This window comes from Archocentrus centrarchus, chromosome 3 (genome assembly GCF_007364275.1).
Source record: "Archocentrus centrarchus isolate MPI-CPG fArcCen1 chromosome 3, fArcCen1, whole genome shotgun sequence".
NCBI classification, from domain to species: Eukaryota; Metazoa; Chordata; class Actinopteri; order Cichliformes; family Cichlidae; genus Archocentrus; species Archocentrus centrarchus.
In genome coordinates this window covers 17907033-17934924 of record NC_044348.1, presented here as the reverse complement: position 1 = coordinate 17934924, position 27892 = coordinate 17907033, and the positions used below count along the sequence as shown (strand labels likewise).

The window sequence follows — 27892 nt, the reverse complement described above, 5'->3', positions numbered from 1 at the left end:
GCAATTTAGAATCACCAGTTAACCTAATCCCAGTAACTGATCCATGGCTCTGTCACTGATCTGACTGTGCAGTGAAATATTAAACAAAATTAGATTAGGTTTCTTTTCCGTGTTTACTTGTTGGAAATGCTCTTGATCAAACTAAGTGAGGTGATATTCTCTCATTAAAGGGAAATGACCAGCATTTTCAGTACGTTTTGCAGCATTCTCTCAGTTTCAGCCTGGCACTTAATCTGGACAGACCTCATTGTGTCCAGTGTTGCATTATAAATGCCTGAAAAAATAAATAAAACAAACAGCAACCACAGAATAACATGTTCAACATGCCGATAAAAAGATCTGCTCTCAGCCCATCAGCCCAACAGTTGGATGATCTTTGCTTTCCAGCCAGTCGAGGCCACTTGAATGAGCTGTCTCGCTGGTGATTTGCTGAAACAGCGAATCATCCACCAACTCCTCTGGGGCGGTGTGTTGATACTGGCCTTGCTGCTGGTTAGGGTCAAACAGCAGGTTTGTGTCCAACGCGTTAAGGTCACTGATGCTACTGGAGAGCTCTGATGTCATTCTGATTTCACCAGGGAAACCTGCCGTCAGCTCCGACACCTGTTCCATGAGCTGAGCACCAGCAGTGAGGCCGCTGTCTGTGAGGAGGTCTTGAGCACTGCTGAAATCTAATTGCTGGTGTTGCTGCTGCGAGTTCAAAGGTGACACGATGGACTGCTGCTGATGCTGCTCTCCAGCGGCTGATTGTACTTGGCCTTCACCTGCGGAGAGAATCATTTGTTCATTAATAGCATTTTCCATGAGGTAACTGGGCCTCTGCAGGTTACAGGTATTGGTGGAGTCAGAGGTCATCAGGTTGTCAGTGCATGGGAGGCTGGAGTTGGACTCAAGGATCTGGGTGAGGTTCATACGTGCAGTGTAGGTGGAGGGTAAATTATTGATTCCCACACCACGCATACTATTCTCATGGTCTCCATCCAGCTTGCTCAGGAGGACGCTGGCGATGCCTTTGGTGCCGCACTGCTGTCCCGGTGTGGGCGGGACCTCACTTTGCATCATAATGTTGACTGGCACAGAGCGGCTCCTCTGAGCCATGCTGTTCACACCGAGGTTTGTCTGGCTGTTTGCAAAGATGTTAAACACCTCAGGCGTCACAGGAGAATTAAAGGGAGACACCACTGAACGGGGAGCACTGGGAAGGGCGCTGCTTCCCGTGCTGCCACTTAAATTCCTCTGATGCACAGCAGGACTTACACTGCGACACCTAAAATTTGCAGCAGATGTGCTGCCAGTTTTATTATCCAGAGGGGCAGGCACAGCAAAACCCTCCTGCTTGGCCATGCTCGCTACCTGCTGCTGTACAGGTGAGATGGGAGTCAAGCGGCCAAAATGGCTGTCATGGTGTCGCGCATGAGGAACGGCAAAGGCGTGAGGTTTTTGAAAATGGTCCTCTATCAAGCCTTGATAGCTGGGCAGGATTTCCATTCCGTTGTTTGATCTGCTACCGCTCCCGCTGCTGCTGTTGTAACTGTTATTCATCCACTCCAGCCTGGTCTTGTCTGGGTGGGTGGCCATTGGCCTCTGCATCGGTTTGACGGGGCTGCTGGAGATGGTGCTGCCATCATGGAAACCAGTGATGCTGGAGCTAATGGGTGTGAATGCAAATGGGTTTCTGCACTCGACTGGACTGGGAGGAACGGTGCTGCTGCAGTTGGAGTGTGGAGTACCAACCGGGGTGTGACGACTGCTTCCGAGTGCGCTGTCCACTGGGGTTGTGGAGGCGATATGGGAGCAGGGGCTCTCTCCGGTCAGGCCTTGGGCTCCTCCCATCATTTCTGATGTGGGTGTAGGTGTTGGAGTTTGGATTGTGTTGCTGCTGTTGCTTGTAGCATGATAGAAGGCAGTAACAGCAATATTCTTATTATTGGACATCATGTTGTTTGGCATCACATCCTGTTGGCCTTGCAGTGTGAGAGAATCTCCAAACTGCTGCAGGCTGTTAAGTTTCATCTGCTCCTCCATTTGCACCAGCTCCTCCACAATGCTGTCCTGAGTCACGTCATCATCAAAGGGAAAGTAGTCTGTCATATCTGTCTGCATAGGCAGGTGACTGGATGATGAAGGTTGAGTCAAAAACTCTAAGGTTTCAGTAGTAGGATTGGACTGACCGCAGGTCTGCTGTTGGGCTCCTTCCAGGCTTGAGTTTGAACCCACACCTGAATGCTTTGGAAAACCAGGATTATCAGGCATGGCATGTGCGTCAGCCGCTGCGTGCCCTTGATGTTGCTGTATTAATGCGTGACTGACTGAGGTGCCAGTTTCCATAACAGTGTAAATGTTTTTCCTCTGCAGTGAACTATGTGTTTTGGCAACAGAGTAAAAGCTGCTAGGTCTGAAAGAAGAAGTGCCAAGTGCGTGGACTTGAGAGGTCATTTTCACTTCTACCTCTCTGGTGGCGGGTGCACTTTCAGGTCTAGCTGGAGCACCTGGCCTGGAGACATTACCCGTCATGTTTCTGATACCATATCCTAGACCAGCAGCACCCTCTGCTGGCTTCTGGGGAATAAAAACCCTTTTGACTGGTGAAAAGTCTGGACTGAGGCATGAACGTTTTCTGAGGCTCTTAGTGGACAAGAAACCTTGCTTTGCTTGGCTGCTTTCCCCAAATGAAGATGCTCTGCTGGTGTTCAGTAAAGACACAGTGCTAGTATTCTGAGTGGAGGGATTTAAGTGCAAAGTGCTTGTATTATTAATGCTATTATTGCTGCAGTCGCCTATGGACACAGTGTTAGTGCTTGAGGAGGACTCTCTGCTGCAGTTATTGATGGATGTTTCCTCAAGGCCCAAGAATCCTTTTGTTTGCGGTATGGGCACACTGGCAGCCCTCTGTACAGCCCCTTTGACTCTATTCATCATTGCTCCTTGTGGCAAAACTTGACAGCCCAGATTTTGCATCTGGCTGTTTTCATGTATAGCTTCAACTTCCATTTCAACATCGATACTTGGAGTGTTGGAAGTCTGCCCTGGCCTGGCCACTGGGGCCAAAATGGGGACAGTTGAGGCACTCCTCATGTTCTGAATGGACCTGACATCTTCTGTAACTTTAGAGCTGATGTCTGCAGATGCCGGCCGCAGCACGTTTGTAATGGACGTGGCGGTTTCACTGCTGTTGGGCGCAAGCGATATGGCTGCCATTTTCACCAAACTGACTGGGCTCACATGACAAGGAGTCACAACAGTCTTAATGGGGCTGTTAGCGATGATCATAGTGGAGGGCGAGCGGAGAGCGATGGCAGTGGTGGCTGAAGGTTTAGGGAGGATTTGAGCGTAGCGCTGCCGAGCTGTGCGCTCTCCCACTGTACTGGGCAGAATATTTTGGGGGGGTTTGGTGCTTTGTTTCACTGCCTGAACTGGCTGGGTCACCATCTGGATGTTAATGGGCAGCATTTTGCTCTCCACTGTTCCCACTGGACTCGGGGACATCAGTGGCCTGCTCCTCTGAACCTGCAGAGAAAAAAAAGAGGAATCATAAAGTGAGTCCAAAGTTTATATCCTTTCTTTTTGTTTTAATTTGAGAGTGTGACAACAGAGAGAGATTTTCTCTCTTTATCCATCCATCCATCCATTTTCTTCCGCTTATCCGGGGCCGGGTCGCGGGGGCAGAAGCCCAAGCAGAGAAGCCCAGGCTTCCCTCTCCCCAGCCACCTCCTCCAGCTCATCCGGAGGGACCCCAAGGCGTTCCCAGGCCAGCCGAGATACATAATCTCTCCAGCGTGTCCTGGGTCTACCACGGGGCCTCTTCCCGGTGGGACATGCCCGGAACACCTCACCCAGGAGGCGGCCAGGAGGCATCCTAATCAGATGCCCGAGCCACCTCAACTGGCTCCTTTCGATGTGGAGGAGCAGCGGCTCTACTCTGAGCCCCTCCCGGATGGCCGCACTCCTCACCTTATCTCTAAGGGAAAGGCCAGCCACCCTTCGAAGGAAACTCATTTCTTTCTCTCTTTATTTCATGCTTTATTTTAAAGGTTCATTTTCCTTTAGTGGTTTGCTGCATTTTTACTTCCCACCTTTGCCTGACAAGTTCACCTGAGCCTTATTACCTTTCCCCCTGGTGTTAGTCTGTCTGCCTTCCCTCGGTCTTTGCCAGTTTGTTAGTTCATCCAACATCTAGTCCTTCATCTTGCCTTGCATCTTCTATTTATTCTCTGAGTTTTTACAGCTTTTTTGGTTTGTATTTATTTATTTTTTATCTTGCAACTTCAGTCCACTTAAGAACTTCCTATGAACCTAACACAGCTGGAATTGCAGCTATGGACGCTGCAGTTATGTGGTATTCAGTACATGTTTTGACTGCTTGTCTTGCTCATTTTGTTTAGCAGTAAAAACAATGATTTGATTCCAAGTGTGTAATTTCTAAAATGCATTAATATATAAAACAGCCCTGGTGATATTAACAGGGATATGAAACGTGTTTGCATAGCTTCTTCACCTGCAATTATGAATGTTGTGTACCATGAATGGATGATAAAAACTGCTGATGAATACCAAAACAAATTTTTATTATCTGTTCTTCAGGCTTCATAAAATGACCAAAAATGTGATGCTGTGATTTCTATGAAATAAAATGCAGAATATTGAAATTGTTCACTCTAATAAGAGATCACTGTCAGATTTAATATTGTTTTTGTTTGACTACTTGTTTGATAAAAAAAACAAATTCAGTGACCTATAAGAATGAAACCAGCAGTCTAACTTAAAAGTCAATGCAGCAATGTGCAGTTATTACTAATGAATAGATTTAATGAATAAGTTACTTAAAAAAGTGCTGATTTTAGATGTAATGTGGGTTTATTGTGTTCTAAGCATTAATAAAATTCTATGCAGCAAATCCTTCTCTCAGTGGGGCAATGATCTCTAAGAGAAAGAAAGTACACATGATGGTGTGATCCAACTCTCTCTCTCACCGTGATGGGGCTTGGCACAGCAGCGACCACGATGCCTATGGTTGGCTGAGGTGATGGAGGGGTGGGACTACCACAAGACACAGTGTCATCTGCCTTCCTAATTTGTCCCTCTCCGGGTAAAGGAGAGGTCAGCTTTTGCTCCTGTTGCTTCCTCTGGATTTTCCTCTGGAGCTGCTGCTTTGCATCGACGGACGGAGAGGACAAGGTGGTCACATGACGCTGGAAGGAGTGAGTGTCTGCAGCTGGGGCGAAGGCTGAGATGGACTGCGGAGCTTTCACCTCTGAAGAAATACAAAAGGAATTTATATTCAGTATACATCAAATGCTACTGCAAAGAGAAGATATAATTGTCATGATCTGCAGGATGATATGCAGGCTCTAAGTTATGAGTAAGACCCAAATGCAGACACACTGAGGCAGGCAAAGGTGAACTGAAGACGAGTCTTTTATTGGCCGATGTAGAAAGTTCAGCAAAACACAAAGCCCAATAGACTGATTTGGAAACCATAACAACTGAAAACCTAAAACTAGAGAAACATATGAACTGAAATGAGCACCTTTAGGGTTTCAGTCCTCGTACTTTTAGTTTAGTTTGGTCTTCCTAGTGTGTTTTTGCATCTTGTTAAGACTTCATCTCTGTTTTGTGATTCCCCTTTGAATTGCTTCCTGTTTTATTTTGTTAGTCCTTTGTCTCCTGCGCTTTGCCGTTAGTTTTACTTCCTTTGTCTTAATTGGTTTCAGCTATGTCTTCTTACCCTGGTGTTTACCATCACCCTGATTAAGGTTCCTTTTCTTCAATGATGCCATATTATCTTTCAAAAGCAGTGATCTCTACTGTTCTCTTGGCCCAGTAGGATATGGGATTTTGTTTATATATTTTGGTTACCTTCATGTCCCATATGCTTTTTTAATGTCAGTACTGTCGTGGCACTTGTATCATTTTCAATTCCCTGTTGTATGTTTTAGTGTCTGGCAGCCTCTTGTTGATTCGTTGTGTTTGTGTATGTTGTGGTTAAACAAAAATTGATAAAATATTAAAACAAAACTCTACAAATAGAACATTTACATTAATTTATTGGTGTTTTTACTGAAGTTACCAGTTTATGAGGTACACTATGACAGTCTAATACAAGACTCCTGCAATATTCAGTTTATGTTAGTGGCTCCATAGTGTAGTGGTTTACACATTCACCTAACAAGTGAACGATGCCTGGTTTGATCCCAGCAGCAGACACAACTACCTTGGGGGTTGTGTAAAAACTGCCAAAATAAACATGTGGCTCTACCTGCTGTAGTGACCCCTGGTGAATAATGGAGCAGCCAAATGTAGCTTCTATTCAGTTTATGTTAAAGAGACATGACAGTTCAGATGTGTGATTATTTTGCTGAAGTCTTTTCCTTGCATTGATTAAATCATAAAATATTTAAATGGTGTAGATCTTTGCACAAATCTATGAAAATATATATTATGCCAGTAGGAAAATTCAGCTGGAAGTTGGAGCAACCAGATTTTGCAATTAAATCTGGCAGCAACATACATACAGAGTAGAATCATAATCTGCTGTACCACTGTTGCGTATTGCTGACTCACTAAATAAACCACACACAGTCCAGTCTCTCCCTGTTGTGTCTGAGACACAGAGAGACACACACACATGGTGAAATGTTATTTTTACAAATTTTTTAACCTATGAATTTCTGAATCTGTCTTCTTGAGATTGTCATTGGTATGCTGCAATTCCAGGGCAAAAATCCTCAGCCATGGTTTCACTGTTTGCTTCACTCATATGTCTTCTAGTATATAAAGAAACCCCATTTTAAGATGTAGTTTTACTGTAGGTGGAGTATTGAATCAAACACAAGTGTGTTTCTAAAAATGAATGTTGTAATCACCATAAAGATTTACTGTGAAGCTTCAATAGACAAGATGAACAGCTAAAGCCACAGGTGCAATAACAGGTAGCTGCCACCAGAAGTCACTCCTGACCTTAATTTTCTGTGCTCGGGGCACATGAAGCTGTTAAAAGTCCTACCTGCTGCTGTGCCGGTCATCATGGTGAGAGCTGCCAAAGACTTGTTGCTGATGTAATGGCTGTCGATTAGGAAGCGAGCCAGATCCTCCACAGCATCAAACTGGCGTTTGAGCACCTTCTGGGCCCACTCACACACAAGATCACAGGCTGCAAACCGCACCTCTTCCTTAATGCTGCTCAGCTGACCTGTGGACTCCAGTACCTCACACTGGTGCTGCAAACACTAGATATTTGGTTATATAAATTTAAATATACACATATACATGAGAAGACATTGAAGTTATAATACAAAGTAAGTAAAAGTAAATAAATGTACTTACTCCATCCCCTGTTTTATGGAGGTCTAGAGTAGGTAAAGATGGCATGTGAACAAACGGTCTCTTCCTTAGGCCACTATAGCAATATGTGAGTCAGTGTTAAGATAAAAAAACACACAGGATCCTACAAAAATACTATAAAGAGGGGAAACCCAGATAAAACACAGCCTGTGTAGTATTAGAAGCTCAATCAGCGGTGTGATAAATAACAGAAAACTGGCAGCATCATGATCTGCGGGTTTTGTCGTGGGCTTCTGGTTATTTCTAGTGTGTTTTTCTGTTTCCACTTATCATTGGTAAACTGGGGCAATTTCCAAATGTCTTCCTTTGTGTTACCGGAGCTTCAGTATTGCTGAGTTTTGTTATTTGAGTTCTAGTTACTTTTTTATAGTCTTCTCTTTTTTTTTTTTTCCATTTGGTTCCAAAGTCATGTACAACAAAACAGGATGTAGGTTTATCCAGGTAACTTCAAGGTGGATCACTTCTTACCGGGATGTATCACCATAGTAACTTGTTCTGTAGACCTAACCTGTTTTGGAGCAGGTTATGGTTTAGACCACCCGCTGACTAATCAGATCTCTGAAAAAAAAGAAATTACTGAATTTTTTATTAATGTATAAAGTCTTTGTTTCCCTGAGGAGCATTAGTACAAATATAGATTCTCAGACTAAACTTTATTCCTGCATTTATTTCCTGTTGGCTGCAAACAATGTTACAACAGTTTCACTGTTCTGTAAGAGTTTATATACGAGTTTATGGAAAGATACACTGGGTATGTTGAACTGACTTTGTAGTACGGCACCCTGGTGTTTTGGTATGTTTATCCCAGCATCTGTAGTGTATCCTGTCTGTGTGTTCTTGTCTTTGTGTTCCATTACTTCCTGTTTTACTTTCTTAATTAAGCCTAATTGGTTTCAGCCTTTTCTTGTCATCTTCCTGTTTCCATTTCCCCTAATTACCCTCTGAGTGTCTTTCCTTTATTCTTTGTTGCTCTGTATGCCCTCTTGTTTCTTGCTCCTCATATTTTCTGGAGTTTCTCCTTGAATTATGATATTTCTTGGATTTGGTGAACAGCCACTGAAGAGCCCACTTTTTGACTGAATCCTCTGGCTGCAGCATCCTGCATTTTGCCTCTTCTACTCTACACTCGACACAGCTACACTGTGACAATACGCGAGGAATAGGCCCACACAAAATAGCAGGGAAAAAAGGAGTTAATCATCAGCTTTGGGATAATATACCAAATGAAAGCTGCACATTCTTAATATTTGGGTGCAGAGAATGATTATTGACAGGAAAAGCATCTACAGTGTTTTTACTGATGGAGGGAGAGAGCTTTTTTACACACATCAAAGACAGTTTTTATTACACATTCGACTCTGAGGCTTGATCTGGAGATGTATTTTTAAGTAACAGTCTTTGTTGACTGTACACTCTACCCTCAGGCTTTGTTTAAATATAGATTAAAGCTTTGCTGTTACTAGAACAAATAACTAGAATTACCACCTTTCCATGTTACACCGCCGACACCCTGCAAAGTTACAGCTTACATTCATGTTTGTCCAGTCAGATAAAAATTGTAGTGAAGACTTTGAGGAAATTAAATAGGTGGGAACCAAACATTAGCATCCCCAATTCTGACAAATATGAATAATAATGAATAATCACTTATCCTTTTAGACATTTGTATGTAAAAGTAGAGTTCAGCCTACAAATTATGGCCAAAAATGTACTGTCACAGTGACCTTGACCTTTAATCCCCCAATGATAATCGATTCCGAGTCCCAGTGGAAATTTGCGCCACATTTAAACAAATTCCCTCACGGCGTCCAACAGCGATTGCGTTTACAAGAATGGGACAGACAAACAGACAGTGTTAAAAGTTAAAGCCTCAGCTGCGGCTGTCACTGGAGCAAAGGCATAAAAATAAATTAATAAATAAATAACAGGATTGGCCTTGCAGTGAAAAGTTTTAACTGACACTGGCAACTGGTTCTGTGAAAAGCAGCACCAAACACTTTGCATCCGAAGCTTACAAAGACCAACAAATCCAAATAATTTGGTGCATTTTAATGGATTTGAATCAGCTACAGATAAATCCAATGAATAATGGTATCAGGAGAATGGCTAAAGTGGGTTTATTTTATTCAGATTCTAAATTATTGAGCTTCATTTTATTGCACTGTATTTAGATTTTTACTTATTTAGCTCCTCCCTTTTATTATTATTATTTTTTTTTATTCAATTGAGTTCCTTTCTTTATGTATTTTTACTTGTTGAGATTTTTTTCATGTTGTTGTATTTTAGTTTTACTGACCACGGGACAGTTTGTTTCTGAAGCTTAGTCCAACAAATCCAAATAACTGCATTTTCAAAGTTACCTTTTGTAGCCAAATCTTTGAAGAAGACTGTCTACAACTTGTTGACGCGTTACATCATAACAACATCTTTGAAAAATTTCAGTCAGGTTTTAGACAGCATCACAATACTGTTGCTGTGCTCAAACAAACAAATGATATTGTAAGAACTGCTGATACTGATAAATGATCTGTTCTTGTGCTATTTGACTTAAGTGCAGCATCTGATGCAGTAAACCATAAACCATCCACTGATTCGACTAACCTCTCCAACCTTACAATCTAACTGACACTAAGAAATGGATGTGTGCAAGTTTTTAAAATTAAAGTCAGATAAAATAGAAATTCTCATCACTGGTTCAAGTCCTCCCCTCGATGCACCCAAGCATCGAGTCCTCCCTCAGTCCTTGATCCGTTCATGTTAAATCAGAAACCTGGAAGTGCTAATGGACTAATCTCAGCTTTGAGAAACATAAACAAGGTCACCCAGTCCTACTCCCACCACCTAAGGAATATCACGAGGATATGATCAATACTGGGTTTTAGTGACATTCTGACTATCATTCATGCTTTTATTTCCTCTTGGTTAGATTATTGGTCTTTTAACAGAATACATTAAATAGACTTCAGATTGTGCAAAATGCAGCAGCAAAGAACCAAGAAATGTGAAGATTACACCAGACTTAAATACTCTACCCTGGCTGCCCATTACTTATAGAACTGATTTTAAGATTTTACTTATTTTTAAAGGCCCTTCATGTCCTGGCCCAAGATTATATACTCAAACTGCAGTCCCTGTACCAACCATGCAGCCTCAGATCCTCAAGACTCAAATCTGCCAACTGTTCCCACCTCACGCTCAAAGACGAAAGGCGATGGGAGCGTTTGCTGGCTCGGCTATGGAATGACCTGAATGAGGAAATCCAACTCAGCTCATCAGCATTTTCTTTTAAATCACTGCTAAAGATTCATTTATACTCTAAGTTTTTTTTTTGTTGTAAATTTCATTGTAAACTCCATCTTATTCTTTTAACTTCTAGATTTTCATGATATTGCAGTGGAATCACACTGCATCTTATTCTTGTTATTGTTGTTGCACTTGAGTCTTGCGTGAAGTTTGTTCTTTTATTTTGTGTTTCTGGGAAGCACTTTGTAATGCTGGTTTGGATAAGTGCTGAGCTGAATTTACTGCTGGTATTAGAATTTATTAGTTCCTTTTGTCTTTCCCCCATGAAAGTTTACTACAGTTCTCACTTCCTGTTTTATTTTGACAGTCGTTTGTCACTTGTGTTTTGCATTTAGTTTTACTTCCTTTGACATTGATTGTTTTCAGATGTGTTTAGTTTCCCTCCCGTTCCCACTTCCCTCGTTGCCTTCTGTGTATTTATAGACTCTGTCTTGCCTTAGTTCTTTGTTGTGTTGTACTGTGCTGCTCCCTTCAGTTGTTTTCCTTGTGTGCTCCAGCCTGTTTTCTGGATTAAGTTGGCCTTTTTCTCTGTTTGGATTTTTTTTTGTGCATACTTCCTTAGTTTCTTTGGACAATCCACCTCACCAATAAAAGGTGTGCTTTCTGTTTATTAAGTCTGTTTGCAGAGTCTGCATCTGGGTTCTCTCATTCAACACATTATGACAAAGTTATTCATTTCACTAAATTCAGCGATGACAGCGAGTCTCTACACTTTAGATTAGTCTTTAGGCTCTTTTAAACACTTTTAATCTCTAATTTAAAACAATCTGACATTTTTCACATGCTGACACAGAACCAGTTTTTATACGACTGAATATGACTACGACTCATATGGAAAAACCAAACTGAATCCACGATGTACTCGACAAAAATAAATAAATAAATAAATAAATTTATTATTTATAAAAAACAAATAAGGTCATGGCAATAAACCAAGTTGTGTCTTTAGGCGTCATGAGCTAAACAGAAAAAAAAAAAAAAATCACAATGTTACAAGAAGGTCAAGATCACAGTGACTCGGCTGAGGGTCTCTGTATTATGATTCTGCTTCGAAGGCGGGGGGGGCTTTATTTCATTTCATATCTATATTTAGAGAGCTTATGAACTGCAGCAGCAGATGGTCTGTGACCAGAGACAGAGGCCAGACTGCTACGCTCCATTCCAGTAAAGGATATTTTGATTTTCCCCTCATGCCAAGTCGACGCGCCTTCATGTTCGGGAAGACATTTTTCATCATCTTTCCGAAGTCTGCAGCACTCAGCGGGTGGTAGTTCAGATTGTCACAGAAGCTCCTGAAACACAGAAACATTCATTTTATATAATTAGAAACAATTCATGTCACTTTTTAACCAAACCACTTCCAACATGGGTTTACGTTTTTGGTCAATGTGAGACAATAGAAGAAATCCTGATTCTGGAGGATGCTGTGTGTTTATTGTTTATGCAACTTGATCCATGTGGAACAATATTTTCATTCAGCTGTACACTCTGTACAGGCAAGAATCTCCATGTTACATGTTTCCCTGTTGAGTTACCTCATGTTGTTCCTTACATTTAGCCTTACTTCCTTTGTGTCATTATCCTTGATTAGTGTTACATGTGTCTCGTTACCAAAGCTGTGTCTCATTCCCCTGATTAGCCCTCCGTGTTTCTGTAGGTATTTAGGCCCCGTCTCTCCTGTGTTCTTGGTCAGACTGTTGTTTGTCTTCTTTGTGAGTTCCCTGCTGGTTTTTGGATTCTGTTGCCTTTTTTGGACTCTTTGATTTTTTGTGGACTTTTGAAAACAACTTTAATAAAGGACTCATTTTTTGTTTCCCTTTGCCTGTGAGTCTTGTGTTTGGATCCTTTTTTCCAGCCCATTACAATATCAGATATTCCAAAATGTTTTAATGTAATTTAAGAGGAGGAAGAATTCTTTCAAAGTGCATTTGTGAGGTCAGACACTCATGTTGGACAAGAGGGCCTGGCTCGCACTCTCCGCTCTAATTCATCCTAAAGGTGTTCTATCAGGTTGGGGTCAGGACTCTGTGCAGGCGTCGAGTTCTTCCACACCAAAGTTGCTCATCCATGTCTTCATGGACCTGCTTTGTGCACTGGTGCACAGTCATGTTGGAACAGGAAGAGGCCATCCCCAAACTGTTCCTACAAAGTTGGGAGCAGGAAATTGTCCAAAATGTCTTGGCATGCTGAAGCATTAAGAGTTCCTTTCACTGGAACTACGGGGTCAAGCCCAACTCCTGAAAAACAACCCCACACCATAATCCCCCCCCCCTCCCCACCAAACTTTACACTTGGCACAGTGCAGTCAGACAAGTACTGTTCCCCTGGCAACCACCAAACTTAGACTTGTCCACTGGATTGCCAGACAGAGAAACGTGATTTGTTACTCCAGAGAACACGTTTCCACTGCTCTAGAGTCCAGTGGTGGCATCACTACATCCAACGCTTAGCATTGCGCTTGGTGATGTAAGGCTTGGATGCAGCTGCTTGGCCATGGAAACACATTCCATGAAGCTCTCTACACACTGTTTTTGAGCTAATCTGGATCGATTGACTCTGCAGAAAGTTGGTGATCTCTGTGCACAATGCGCCTCAGCATCCACTGACTCCGCTCTTTTACTTGGCCTACCACTCCATGGCTGGCTTGCGGCCATGGAAGTGATTGGAACTCCTGAATTCAATAATTTGGATGGATGAGTGAATACTTTGGCAATATAGAGTAGGTCTGTTAGCCATGATTTACAGGAGAAGATTACAATGTGGAAAAATCACAATAAAAACAAAGTCTATAATGCAAAAAAAGCGTGTCTTCCCCTGTATCTTTCCCCCATTTCCTGTCTCTCTCCACTGTCGATAAAAGCCAGTGTGGCCAAAAAAAAAAAAAAAATGATGCAACTTTCCTTTATCTTTGCTACACCAATATAATAAAATAAAATAGAATAGGAACAGTTGTAAAAGCAGACAAATTCATGGTAATGAGCTTTTTATCATTAAAATATATCAATGGCATTTATACACACACACACACACACACACAGATATATATATATATATATATATATATATATATATATATATATATATATATATATATATATATATATAAAGATCCCATTTGATCACTTTAAGGTTAAAAATATGTTGTGACACAAAGTCTTGCTATTTGCTAAGCAGGTAGAGCTGAGCTTTATCTGGTATCATTTATTCTGTGTAGAAACATCTGCCAGTGTGTGCTAATAACAACGACCCATTAAAGACTCCAGCAGCGGTGCCACTAAAGTTTGAAAGTGACTGTTGCCAATGTGTCTGTTTGATTGTGAAAGAAATGAGGCACGTTACGTCTGTTTAAAGCCTTTTCACCTGTCTGCCCCGAAGGCGCCAATATTTCTGGAGGACGCTGTATTTTTGTTCTAGCGGAGTTAAAAAGACAGTTGCATAACAGCGTCAGAGCATTTCAATGACTGTCTCAGACTTTCCATTCTAATATTACCAACACATGCGGCTCTGTGATTCTCATGCCTGCAGCATCTATTTATACTGATGCTTTCGCCTGCAGGAGAAAGAGGCTGAAACACTGGAAGCTGCCATCTATACAAAAGGTGAAAGCCAACAATAACGTTATACTTCAGTAATGGAAAAAAATGTAATTTAACTCTGATCCTAGTAGGAAAAACTAGATTCTCTTTAAAGAAAACTTGATTTATGGATTGAAACTCGGCTCCGTCTGTCTGTTTTATACCTACTTGTATTCATCATAGACTTCCTGCTTGGGGAGCGAGGTCTCGGGGTACTCCTCTAAATGATGTCGGATCCAGGTAAATGCGTGCATCTGCTGCGTGCGGCTCGATGACAGGGCGCTCTGGTCACTGCAAAAAGATGTCAATTACTATCACCTCAGGCCTGACAAATGACACACACCAAGGCTAATCGAGGCTCTGTGTGTGAAACTGTGAAACAGTATTGTTGTAATATTTCATTATTACTGTATAATAACCTTTTTTTAAAAAAAAAAAACAAATACATTTAGAAAGCAGGTATATTCTCACCTTTTATCAGCGCTGCTGCTGGGACCAGAAGGCAACTTGAGGTAGAGGTAGAGTTTTTCAATGTCTGAGAACTTCTCAACATCTTGCTGCAGAAACAAAATGTCAAACATATACATCAACAGCACCAAGCAACTCCCTGCCTGTATTACAAAGAAGAAGGCCTGTCCCACCTGCAGTGCACACATAATGAAAGCAGGGGTGAATCTACAAATAAATTATTGTTTTTATTTTAATTATTCATTTAATATTAGCCATAAAAATAACCCCATGACATTTAAAAATAAGAGTCAAATAATGTTCCTTTCATCAAGTCATTTCACTGGATGAGTGTGAAACATTTAATGAAGCACAGAGGAACTGAAGAACTGCTTTCTTCCTTTGTTGGGGTCTCTGTTGATCAGCATCACCTCCACATAATAAAATCAATAGTCAGTTTCACCATCTTAGATTACTGTTAATCCAATGATCAAAGATGTTTAATTGTTATGTCTTCTAGGCCAGGACCTTTCCTCCTCTCTAACCTCACTGGATCACTTCTCAACTATCTGCTTTTATGCAGAAAGAACTGGCTGCTGTATGAATTGGACTAAGACACACGAAGGATCCATACAACAGGAAAAATCTTCAGTCTTTCCAGTGAACGCTGAAACCATGACAGAGAATGGCTGAGCTGGCTGGCCACCTGCTGCATACATCCAGATGACAGTGATAGCACTCGTTTTTCCGTCTGTTGCATATCAGTCTGAACCAGTAGCTGGTTTCAGCTACAGTGTCAGGCTGAAGGCAGCAAAATCAACCTATCATCTCTGCTGAAACTCTCTAATCACCTGAGACCCATGCATATTTATGTGGGGACATTGGATGTGCTTTTGTCCGCACATTATACTTCAGTCACCGAACATAGGCTGTTGAATCCCATGAATCCTAAACAAGAGCTTAGGTTAAAGGCTGAAAAGCATAGTGTGTGTATATTACCAACTGAATGCAGTGCTGTTCTTTAAGCGGTGAAGCAGTTTAAGTCTCGGCTTCACAGTAAATGTTTTAAAGCTGAAACATCTCACTGGGGGTCTTCTGTTAAGTTAAATTGTGCCTAAAATGTCACTCACAACAAATAATGTGTTATATCATTTCTCAATAATTCAATAGGCTACAGAACCACGTGTTGTAAATTTTACTACGGCTGCAACGATTCATCGAGCAACTCTAATGATTTGATTATAAAAAAATCCTCAACTTGCTTCGATGCTTTGTTTAAACTCTGCAGCCCTCAGGTGTCTCTAGGTAAGCAGAGCACTTCACTCACATTAGCAGCCTTAAAGTTCTCCGTTACTGTGACAGATTTCTGTCATTTGGAAAAACGACCCTTTAACACAGAGTGGATCATCGCTGACACATTTTCCCACACCGCCACTGCTCGCTACACCCATGTGTGTGTACGCGCGTGCACGTGTGCACGTTCATTACAAGAATATCAAAATATTTTTTAGCAACTACAAATAGACCTGCAATAGAAACGTATTTAGGAGGAGAGGTGTGAATACAAAGCATTACAACATTAAGCTTACGCAGCCCCCAGTTTTCAACAAAAACACTGATAACACAACAGCAGCAGCTGTTTTACGTGCAGTCTGTCTGCACAGGCGCGGCAAGCGGTAAAGGGCAGAGTTGTTATCCAGATGGTGAACTCAGGTGGAGTGAAAGGAAACGTTTTTCTAGCTACTGAAGCAGCAGCACTTGTTCCTGTAACTGGGAAACAGCTGGAAGTCCTTCATCAACCACCTGATCAGCAAGTGTTAACGTGAAGAAAAGAGAACTTTGTAGCTGCTCCATCCACCGCTGTTTGTTTACTGCAGCAAAAAACTGCAGTAAAGCTATACAAGTTAAAATATCCAGATGAACTGTTAATAAGACAAAAGTATTTCTTATCCGATTACTCGATTAATTGATGGAATAATCGACAAAATACTTCATTACTAAAATAATCGATAGTTACGTTGAAAACTAAAGAATAGCAACAGTGTGTTATCACTTGGATTCACTGACTGTACAATTCTGTACCAAAACCAATGTTTCAAATAAATAATTCTCCCTTCTGTGCCAGGTAAACAAAGAAATCTTCATTATGAATTTCAAAAAGAGCATCTACTTTTTCATGTTCGCAGATATGAATTGACACCATTTTTCAGGAGAGTCAGCACAAAACTGCAAGTCACATATCTGAATAGGAAGAATATTTCATGTTTCACGTCAGCAACACCTGTGTTGTTATGACAAAATGATGCGTCAGCATGGAAACCAAGAAAACCCAGTAGTAGTAATGCCTAACCCTAACTAAGCAATGTATTAAAAAATAATAAAAATGATGTGCAACGTGTATGAGTTGAACTTTGGTCCCTGTGAGCAGCAAACTGTGAGCTCTACTGCCACCTTTAATGTACTCTAAAGAGATAATTTGATACCACTTTTTACAATTTAAAAAATTAACTTTAAAATGTTTCCCTTGACCTTGATGCATTCATACTGATTCATACTCCATCCACTGAGCTGATGCTGACTTGCTAAGCGCGTATTTGAGGGGTCAGGTCATCATGTCAGTGTCAACAGAGGTGTACGGATCTGTCCTGAACTCGCCACTCCATCTCTTTTTTACATCTGTCTATATCAAACATAAAAAAAGTCTTCAGGGCTCAGGAGTAGTTTCGCAAGTCTTAAACCTTTACACAGTGTAATGGTTTACACATTCACCCAACAAGTGCAAGAACCCTGTTTTGATTCTCAGAGGAGACACAAATCCCTTTGGGGTTGTGTCAAGAAGAGCATCCAGTGCTTAAAAAAACCTGCTGTTGCAGCTGAAAGTAGCTCCTTCATCTAAACTCTTAAGATTTACTGATCTACTTCAGCCCAAGCACCTACCTCATGGGCTGAAAAATGAATGAATGAGTGCATGATAGTGTCAGTTTTTACTGCCAGTTTAATGATGTATCAGTACAAAAGCTCAGAGATTCACAGATTATACGGAGAGAGTTGTTACAACAGTTTGAAAAGATGAGACTTCTCTGGAAAAAACTTTGAGAAAAAAGAAAAAAAAAAAAAAAACAGAAAAACTTGGCAATTCCTTTGCTTCCAGTTTTAACTTCCTCTCCTCCTTTACCAGCGCTGATGTGCAGGCTTTGTGTGAGTGGCGGCACCTGTCGATCATGACAGTACTGCAGCACGTAACCACACCCCTAACGCCTAGGTTAAACTTAGTTGTGGACATGGACACAGAAAGCTGGAGACCCAACAGCAGAGTAGTTATTCCTGTTATACTTCTTTGAAGTCTGCTGCTGGAGCACATACATAGTTGGTGCATTGTAATGTAAATTCTCTGCGGACAGGTCCGCAGGGTTGCAAAAAACCCCCCAGACATCCGCACGTACCCTGACACTAACCATCTGATGAGGAAATTTACATCACTGGGACCCAAGCGGACCCGCGGCTGCAGAAAGTATAATCCCCGCTTAAGCTCTGGTATAAACAGTACAGAGCTGTGGTGACGTCACCACTGGCGTGAGAAGTGACCTATGTGGCTAGTATACTGGGGGCCCTTAAGGGTGTGGCCACTAGCTGTCAGCTAGGCCTCAGCTCTGCTAATTTTAGACACTGAACTAGACAGTTTGACTGTGTTCACAGCATTTTGTAGCATTTACTACCAATTTTACAAATAAAATGGCTTGCTGTGGAGTCAATTTGACTAAAGGTCTGCCCAAGAAGTCTGTGCTCTAGTTCTGGTACTGAAATTATTTTATTTGCATGTTAATTCATACCAATAAGCAGGTATCTGCACAGCCTGTGGATGCAACACAAGGGACAAAGAACCCATCTGTTTTATACAGTCTGTGTTTTAGGCCTCAGATTCACCCTTAATTTTTAAAGCTGCTACAAATGTGTCTTCTGTTATTATTTTTAAACTACACATGGATGATAGGAATGTTTTTTTTCTGCTCACCATGCTAGGACTAGTAATACATCTCTGGCAATATTTGAACATTCATTAAAGTTATTATTTGCAGATCAAAAACATGTCAGGAATACTCACCAGAATGTTTTCCACCTTTGATTGAACAGATTTGCTGCAAAACAGAGACATAATATAAATTAGTATGAAGCCGATGTAACATGAGCTCTTGTGTCTGAAGTGCATTTATTTATAAAGCAGAGGAATGTTTGGTATGAGACAACCCTCCCCTCAGTATCTCTCAGGTCATGTATCCCACCACCAGGAACACATGTTGTCATATGTAAAAAGAGACAGAGACATGAACTGTGCTGACATTGTTCAGGACAGAAGACCTTTTTATCAATGAAGTCAGTTTTCCCAAATATTCTACTGTGCTTGTTGGTTTTACTCACATACTCTACAAGCACATACTGTGCAATGCATATTTAAATTTAACAAAAGCCTAACTTAAAATTAAAAACATAATCAGCAATAATGTTTCAACACATGTGACTGATTCCCTGAGTCCCACTATATTCATGTGTCAGGTCTATTTTTGCCTCAGCATCTCACACAGGCCTCTGAAGCATGAAACTCTCTTCTTGATTAAATGAACTTTTAATGGTGCAAACCTTAACCTGAGGTCAGGCCGGAATAAATGTAAGATTTGATCGAGGCTCATAAGCAGTAGCTGCTGAGCGGCACCTAAAAACTACCAAAGATCACAACCAAAATCCAGGCGTGCCCGGTTCTAGTGACGTTTAAAATGATATCAGGCTACAGCTAATATTAACATATGCTCAAAAGGGCTTTGATAGTAGGAAAGGAAATTTAGGCGCATTGCTGCAAACACGCAAACCAAACTGGGGAATAAAGTCTCCAGGTTTCATGTTTAACCCACAAATAGGTCACGCTGTTGCTGATGACTGTGGGACAGAAGGTAATTCACATTTAAAGACTCTTACTTGATAACACTGGACAGGTCAGAATCAGGAGAGGCTCTAAGCAATGACGAGAGCAGTTCACTTTAATTGACTGTCACCAGGGGGCCGAGGATTTCCCGGTGCTGAAAGAAGCTGTTTGTGAGGACAATTTAGCAGATAAACTGAATGACACCTGATGCAACTTTCTGCAAGGACTAAGCCTGGAAAATAAAGAACTGAAACGAAACACAAACAAAAGTTCACAGTCGTCATTCAGTCTCTGATCTGAAGGTCTGAATGGAAACCAGCAGGAAGTACCCCAGGAAGTTCTTACACAGAAGGCGGGGGGGGGGGGGGGGGGGGGGGGGGGGGGGGTCATTGAAAGATTAGGTTGACTAACAATAATTAAAGAGACTGAACAGGTTTGCACAGAAACATTAACAGTTAACTAAGCAAAGTGGATGAGGTGCAGAGTGGTTCTATAGTGTAACGAAAAGGTTGCTGGTTCAATTCCAACTGGAGACATACAGTTGCATCAGGAAGGGCATCCAATGTAAAACTCTGCCAAATGAAACATGCAGGGCTACCTGCTGTGGTGACCCCTTGTGACAAGGGAGCAGCTGATAATAGTTTTAGTGGATAAGGTGCTGGAAAAACTAAAATCAATGAAAGTAAAATGAAGCAATAGCCAAAAAGTAAAAAAAAATAAATAAAAGATTTTAAAAAAGCTTCCTAAAAGTCATTTTCATTCTCCCTAGTTGTTCACAGTGGACACATGTAGCTTCTTTCAAACCATCTGTCTTCCTGATCCAAAATGTGAACATTGCCATCCTTGAAAGAGTGCCCTTTCTCCTTTAGGTGCAGATGTACAGCAGAGTCTTGTCCTGTCAAGGTGGCTCTTCTTTGTTGCACCATGCGTTTGTGAAGAGGCTGTTTGGTTTCTCCAAATGAAATAAATGCATGGAATAGTTTCTCCAGGGTAAAGGCGATAGTAAGCGGGGCGGTCAATGGCTTTTTCCTTTTTAAGCTGTTGTAGGCAACAGATGACTTTCTTTTTGTAGTTGCTTGTGGGATCTCGTCTTAATACCTCATAAGTATTGTTGTCACTGAGGAGTGTAGTAATTTTGGTGTGGTAGTCAGTTGAATTCAGAACAACAGTGCACCTCCCTTTGTTGGCGGGTAGTATGGTGATGGTTTAGTCTTTACTCTGGGCTGTGATGGCCTTCTTTTCTTGAATAATGAGGTTGCATGGAGGAATTCTTTCACTGGAGAGGGTAGCTGAAACTTTCATCCTGATTTACTCTGCTATAGGTTGTGTTAGTTTGTTATTTCTTATTGCTGTTTCTGTGGCTGTGATGAGATCCACTAGAGGCAGCTATTGTGGAGATACGGCAAAATTGATTTCAGGTTGAAACAAAGGTGGTTCCTATAGTTCGCTAGTTTCCTTGCTTCCCTTTCATAATCCCGCACCAAATGAAGGGTGTTCCTCCCAAAGTGCTGCTACAATTAGAGTTTTTAAAAGACAGGATTAAAGTTTGAACAAAAAGGTGAAACAGTTCAAAACAAATAGCAAAACTTAATAAGGGATAAACTGATGAAAATTAGTAACTGAACTTAATTAAATTAATAGGTCTTAAATGGACAACTAGCCGCTACTTGGTGGATGAAGGGTTAATATAATTTAATAGTTTCAGACAGTCAAAACAGTTAGCTAACAATTTAGCAGTTAACAAAACAAAGATTAGAGAAAAGACAAACAGTTAAAATAGTAGAAAAGAATAGCAGAAAAGAAACAACAAGCAAAACATAACTGATAAATATATGAAACTGGTCACTAAGTTTAATGAATTCAACAGCTGGTAAATCTAGTAGGTACTTCTAAATTATACAAATAGCAGATGAGCTATATCAGCTATATCCCCCTCAGGGATCAATAAAGTTGTTCTTATTCTTAATTTAGTGGATGAATAGTTAAATTAGTAAGCTAAGAGTTATGTATAGCTGAAACAGTTAGCCAACAATTTAACCATTAGAGCAGGATTAAGGGAGAAGTACTAGAAATTGTTAAATATTAAGAATGAATAAATGAAACTTTCACTAAAATTAATGAACTGAATAGCTGTCACATAGAGTATTCGTTACCATTAACTCACTGAATGAACAGTTAAATGGTAAACTAACATTTTTAAACTATGCACCGACTGACCGGCTAGGGACCAAAATCGGCCAATTTCCAGTATTCTCGGCCTGGACCGGTGACCAGCCGGTCAGCCTCCCATATGACCAATTACAAGCCCATCTGTTTCATGGATGCACAACACGTGCACAGAGGTGCAGGCTCACAGCCACGTGCTTCCTTGTTAGCATGGAAGTGAGTGAAGACGCAAAGTTTGCTAAAGTATATCACAGCAGGGAAACCATGAAAACGTTTGTAACAGCAAACCTCATGAGACTTGTAAACACGGATGTTTTAAAGAAGCTAACGAAAGAAAAGTAACTAAAGCCAAAGTAGCCAGAGCTCAGAGCCAGCCATAAACCAGCATCATCGATATGAGCCTCGGTATGAGCAAAGAACCAAAGCAAAGTTCGAATGATGAACAAAAGGTTTATTTTGGTTTGTACCTGCTGTCAGATATAGTTCTCAGAAACAACATCTGTATGGGCAGGTCACACGTACAGAAAACTCGGAATCAGCAAAAAAAAAAAAAAAAAACTGCAATAGGTTCATCAATATTTTAGACGGATGAAACATTTCCTGTGCAGACAGGGTGACGGTATATTGCAGGTGAACTTGCTGACCCAGGCTACAACTGTCTCATTTTACCGTGAGCCACCCAGAAGCAGGTCACTGACGTGAATGCCAATATTTATGCTCTACTCCTGTCAAAGGTTAAACACGTATGGAGCTGGGCAAATGTTCAGCATCCCAATGTGTTATTGATAAACTGCTAGCAGCACAGTGACAAGTTTCCGCTGAGGTATTTCCTGCAGACATTTGAACTCTGAACTGCTGTGATTTCCGGTTGTTCAGCTGTTTGACATTTTCTCGCTGTTTGATATTTAAATGACAGTACTTAAGTTCATTCAGGAAAAAAGGTCAGAAGAGGACCTTAAGTAACACAAACCTTATAAGACATCAAGTCTTCTCTTCCTCCTTTAGTTAACCAAAAGCACCAATCCTCTTACTCTATTATAAGTAAAAGCCCTGTATTAAAAATGTCCTTTGAATGAAAAACTTTGCAGAATGTTGCTAATTGATTTCTATTATAATTTAATAAAATATGAGATTATTTGTACTGGGACATTAAAGTGAGAGCAGAAGTTTAGTGTGGCCATACATCATGACATTTTATGCGATAGCCGTATTTTTAATCTTAATCTGCAGAGTAATTGGTAGCTGTGGCTGCCAAATAAAAGAAGTGGCGTGAAAGGAACAATATACTGCTGAGGTGTAGTGAACTTACACTGAGCAAGTATAATTTTAATCATAATTTCAGCATCTCAGCTAAAAACCTAAAAACTAAACTGGATTGGCATTTATATAGTTTTTCCAGTCTTACTGATTACTATAAATACTTTTTACATTCATACAGCACTTTCCTCTTTCCACCTTAAGCCCCTTATCTAGCCATAACCTATTCAGAATCAAGAGTTCATCTAACATGTATGTGTTTGGGCCTTGGGAGGAAACTGGAACAGGCACAGGGAGAACATGCAAACTCCACACAGAAAGGCCCAAGGACCTCAGGATTCAAACCCAGAATCTTCTTGCTGTGAGGCGACAGTGCTAACCACTGCAGCGGCGTATTCTGATACTCTGATCCAAGAGGAATAGATGAGTTTTATTCTTCATGTAAGAAGAATGTGTTAAGCGCTGTAACAGACCGGTACCCCGCCTTTCGACCTACGACAGATGGAATAGGCTCCATTGTGCCATTAAAATGAATGAATATCCTTCATGTACAGTGCTGTTAAAAAGTATTTCCCCCCTTCCTGATTTCTTTTTTATTTTGTTGCATATTTGTTACACTTACATATTTCATACCATGAAACAAATTTTAATATGAAACAAAGATAACCTGAGTAAATGCTGTTTTTAAAATTATGATTTCATTTATTGAAGGAAAAAAGTTATCCAAATCTACCTGACTGTGTGAAAAAGTAATTGCCACCCTTGGCAGCAAGAACTGTAATCAAGCATTTGTGATAACTGGTAATATTTCACATCTCTGTGCGGAGTTTTGGCCCACTCTTCTTTGTAGAATTGTTTTAATGCAGCCACATTGGAGGGTTTTCCTGCTTGAACAGCTGGTTTAAGGTCATGCCAAAGCATCTCAATCGGATTTAACTCCAGATTTTGACTCAGCCACTCCAAAACCTTCATTTTTAAACTTTTTTGGAGCCATTCAGAGGTGCACTTGCTGGTGTGTTTTGAATCATTGTCCTGCTGCATAACCCAAGTGCTCTTGAGCTTCAAGGCACTAACTGATGGGTGGACATCCATGCAGAATTCATGGTTTAATCAATTACAGCAAGTCATCCTGAAGCACCAAAGCAGCTCCAGACCATCACACTACCACCACCATGTTTGACTGTTGATATGATGTTCTGTTTTTGAAATGCTGTGTTAGTTTTACGTCAGATGTAACGGGACGCAAACCTTCCAAAATTTTAACATTTGTCCCGTCAGTCCACAGAATATTTTACCAGAAGTTTTGGGGATCATTAAGATGGTTTTTTTGCCCACTCTCTTTCTTATTGTTGAATCATGAACTGGCCTTAACCAAGAAAAGTGAGGCCTGCAGTTGTTCAGATGTTATTCTGGGTTCTTTTGTGACCTCCTGGATGCGATGTTGATGCACTCTTGGAGTAATTTTGGTAGGCCGGCCACTCCTGGGAAGGAGTTCTTGAGTTTCTTTAGATCATTGCCCAATGTGTTGCTTTTTGAGATCTTTTAGCCTACTTCACTTTGTCAGACAGGTTCTATTTAAGTGATTTCTTGATTCAACAATTTAATTGCTTACAATAATCAGGCCTGTTTTTTTTTTTCACCTTAATAAATTAAATCATAACTTAAAAACTAAATTTGGAATTTACTCGGGTTATCTTTGTCTAATATTAAGATTTGATTGATGATCTGAAAACGTAAGTGTGACAAATATGTAAAAAACACAAATCAGGAGGGTGGAAAATACTTTTTCACAGCACTGTACAAAACAACAACTGAGAAAATTAATGGGAAAATATGATGGGTACTTGCTCGCTAGCTTGCATTAGGGATCAGCCCTCAAATCCTCGTGTAATTAACAAAGTGTTAATTACTGTTTTCTGCCCCATGTTTCACATAAAAATGATAAAATATGAGTATTTCAGATAAATGACCCACATAAAAAAAGCTGCATATTTGTATCAGTAATAAGAACTCAGTAATCACTAAAATATACTGTGTTACTCTGACAGAGACCATTATGTCAGACATACAGAGTAATTTTACTTTTGCTATTTCTAGAGCATTTTCCTCGTGATACCTGTGTCCTTTTACATAATTATATATAGCTACTTTTACTGGGGTAAACACAATGATGGGATGTGAAAAATACCTTTACTCAAGGACTTGAGGCATTAGTTCCTTGAGAACACAGTGAGCTCCTTAAGCTTTCCTGGAGTGTTTAATTTTTCTGCCATTTTATGTTCTTTCTCTTTTCGCACAGTTTTGGTTTATTGTGCTGTTTATCACAAGCACATGTTGCAGATTGTGCACATGTTCCTAACATTTAGTACGCAGTACGTTTACTTGTAGGGTGTTATTATTTATTTATTCAATATAATTTAGCACAGAAGATGATCAGACTACGCAAAAAAAAACTATCTTTGAGTTTCCACTCAAGCATCAAATCATGCACAACAGTGTGTGTGTGTGTGTGTGTGTGTGTGTGTGTGTGTGTGTGTGTGTGTGTGTGTGTGTACATCTCCTCACCAGATGGAGTTCTTGATCCTGAGCTGCAGAGCACTGGCCTCAGCGCCCTGCAGCCCGGGGAGCAGGCCGGGGAGGCTCCCCGCCCCGCGGTCCGGCTGCGGCGGCTGCTGCTGGGGGTCCTCATCAGCCATCACTGCGGGCCACTGTGGGACAGGACTGGACTGGTCGGGAGGCGAGGACGGGTGTAGTCGCCCGGCAGGGTTAAATGACATGGACCGGGGGACGTTGCGATGCTAGGGGGACAGCAGCACGCCCTGTTGTTGTTGTTGTTGTTGCTGCCACCCTGCGCTCCTCCGACATCGCTCGCTTCGAGTCCGGACTCCCGGTCAGTGTTGCAGGTTGTGCAGCGGGACTACGAGCCGCTGTCACACACGGGTCGAGACATGGATATAAATAAAGGGATGAGTAAACAGGCAACCTGACAGCTGGAAAACAACTAGCTAGTCCCTCCGGTGTGCTGCGCCTGCCCCGCACGTTATGGGATTGCTCTACATGTGCATGGTGAGTAGTAGCTGCTGGGCAGGCGCATGCGCATTGAGACGCTGAGCATTAAAAACAAGATGTAAGCAGAAGACGTCAAGACTGTACAGATACTACTGGTTTATATATGTGTGTGTGTGTGTGTGTTCTTTCATTATTATTATTTTATTGTTATTATTATTAATAGTAGTAGTAGAAATATTAGTTGCAATAGGCTAGTATTGTTGATATTAATAGTCTAAAATTTTACTGCCAAGGTGAAGAAGCATGATTATAACAAGCCATCTACAGATTTTTTTATTTTTTTATTTTTTGCTCTAAGAGGAATAAGTGACTTTGAAACTTCGTGAACAGAAATTTTTTGAAGAAATGCCTCTGCCATTCACAGAAAACTGACAGTATTTACTTTTTTTTAATCTCTATTGTTTACATTAGAAATTAACCCTTAAATGCCTGTGTGATCAGTACTTGTCTAAGGACTCATGTTTCCTCATGCCATTCACATTTCCATGTTATTATTATAATTACTATTATTTGGCTTGTGTATTATTTAAAGGGTGAGGTAGGCAAGGACAGGAACAAGAGTATTTGGATAGCTACACAGTTACGACTACTAATTTAAATGAACTTTAATTTCAGTGGTTACTGAGACATGAAAACTTCACCTACAGTGGTATGCAAACGTTTGGGCACCCCTGCTCAAAATTACTGTTACTGTGAGCAGATAAACAAGTTGATGATGAAATTAACCCAAATGCTAACCCAAAGTTAAAGATTATGTATTCTCTTCATATTTTAAGTAAAAAAAAAAAAAATTTTTTTTTTTTTTTTTGGTTCTCATTTAAAGAATTTTCGTCTTCCTTGGAAAAGTCTTCTAGTTTTGAGAAATTCCTGGGCCGTCTTGCATGCACTGCTCTTTTGCGGTCTACTGATGGCTGGACATCAAGGACTGTGAGGGCCATAGTAAAACCTTCAGCTTCTGCCTCTTGAGGTAGTCTGTTGTGGATTCTGAGATGTCTTTAGGATCATCCATTTGTAGAAGCCATTCTCTTTTCAACTTTGGCTTTTTTTTTTTTTTTTTTTTTTTTTTACAACTGGTGTTCGCTGGAATTTTATTGAATCCATTCTTCCCTCTTCCTGTGAAATGACCTGTTTAGAGGTTGTTTTGCAAATTTCTGACGCTGAATTTTGTGGTGACAGTGGAGGTGAGGTTTTCTTCTTATGACTCTTCATATTTATGCAGGTGTCTCTGAAGAGTAGAACAATGTACCACAACTCCAGAGTCTGCTAAATCTTCCTGAAGGTCTTTTGCAGTCAAGCAGGGGTTCTGATTTGCCTTTCTAGCAATCCTACAAGCAGCTATCACTATAATTTTTCCTGGACTTCCAGACCTTAGCTTGACCTCCACTGTTCACATTAACTGCCATTTCTTAATTATATTTCAAACTGAGGAAATGGCAACTTGAAAATGCTTTCCCATCTTCTTATAGCCTTATCCTGCTTTGTGGGCCTGAACCACTTTCATTTTCAGAGTGGTAAGAAACTGCTTAGATAAACCCATGGCTGCTGACTTAGGTTAGGTTTGAAATTTGCATCATCTGGCCTTTCCTAAGGATGATTGTGAACAACCTATAACCCTAACAAACTTATTAAGGTCTGAATTTCTAAATCATATTCCTAAGTGATTTGCGACCTCAACTCTCCTAGGGTTCCCAAATGTTTTCAAGTTACCACTTTCCTTTTTTCACTCTAAAACTGTGCAAAACCAAAATAACACACTGATGTTGCTTGAAATGTTGAAAAGTGTGTTTTATCTTTAACTTTATGCATTTAGGAATTGCTT

General features: G+C 40.7%; 1 protein-coding gene across 1 annotated transcript; it reads right to left on the bottom strand.

Annotated features, from left to right (window-relative positions):
* Positions 1 to 26053, bottom strand: LOC115776677 (DNA-binding protein RFX7). Its single transcript, XM_030724412.1, has 9 exons — positions 25570 to 26053; positions 18769 to 18802; positions 14691 to 14776; positions 14388 to 14510; positions 11820 to 11936; positions 7324 to 7408; positions 7004 to 7226; positions 4971 to 5251; positions 1 to 3507 (listed from the first exon to the last, which is right to left on the bottom strand). The coding sequence occupies exons 1-9, from the start codon at positions 25779 to 25781 to the stop codon at positions 346 to 348; spliced, it is 4323 nt and encodes a 1440-aa protein (XP_030580272.1). The 5' UTR covers positions 25782 to 26053; the 3' UTR covers positions 1 to 345.
* Between the last annotated feature and the right edge of the window lie 1839 nt (positions 26054 to 27892).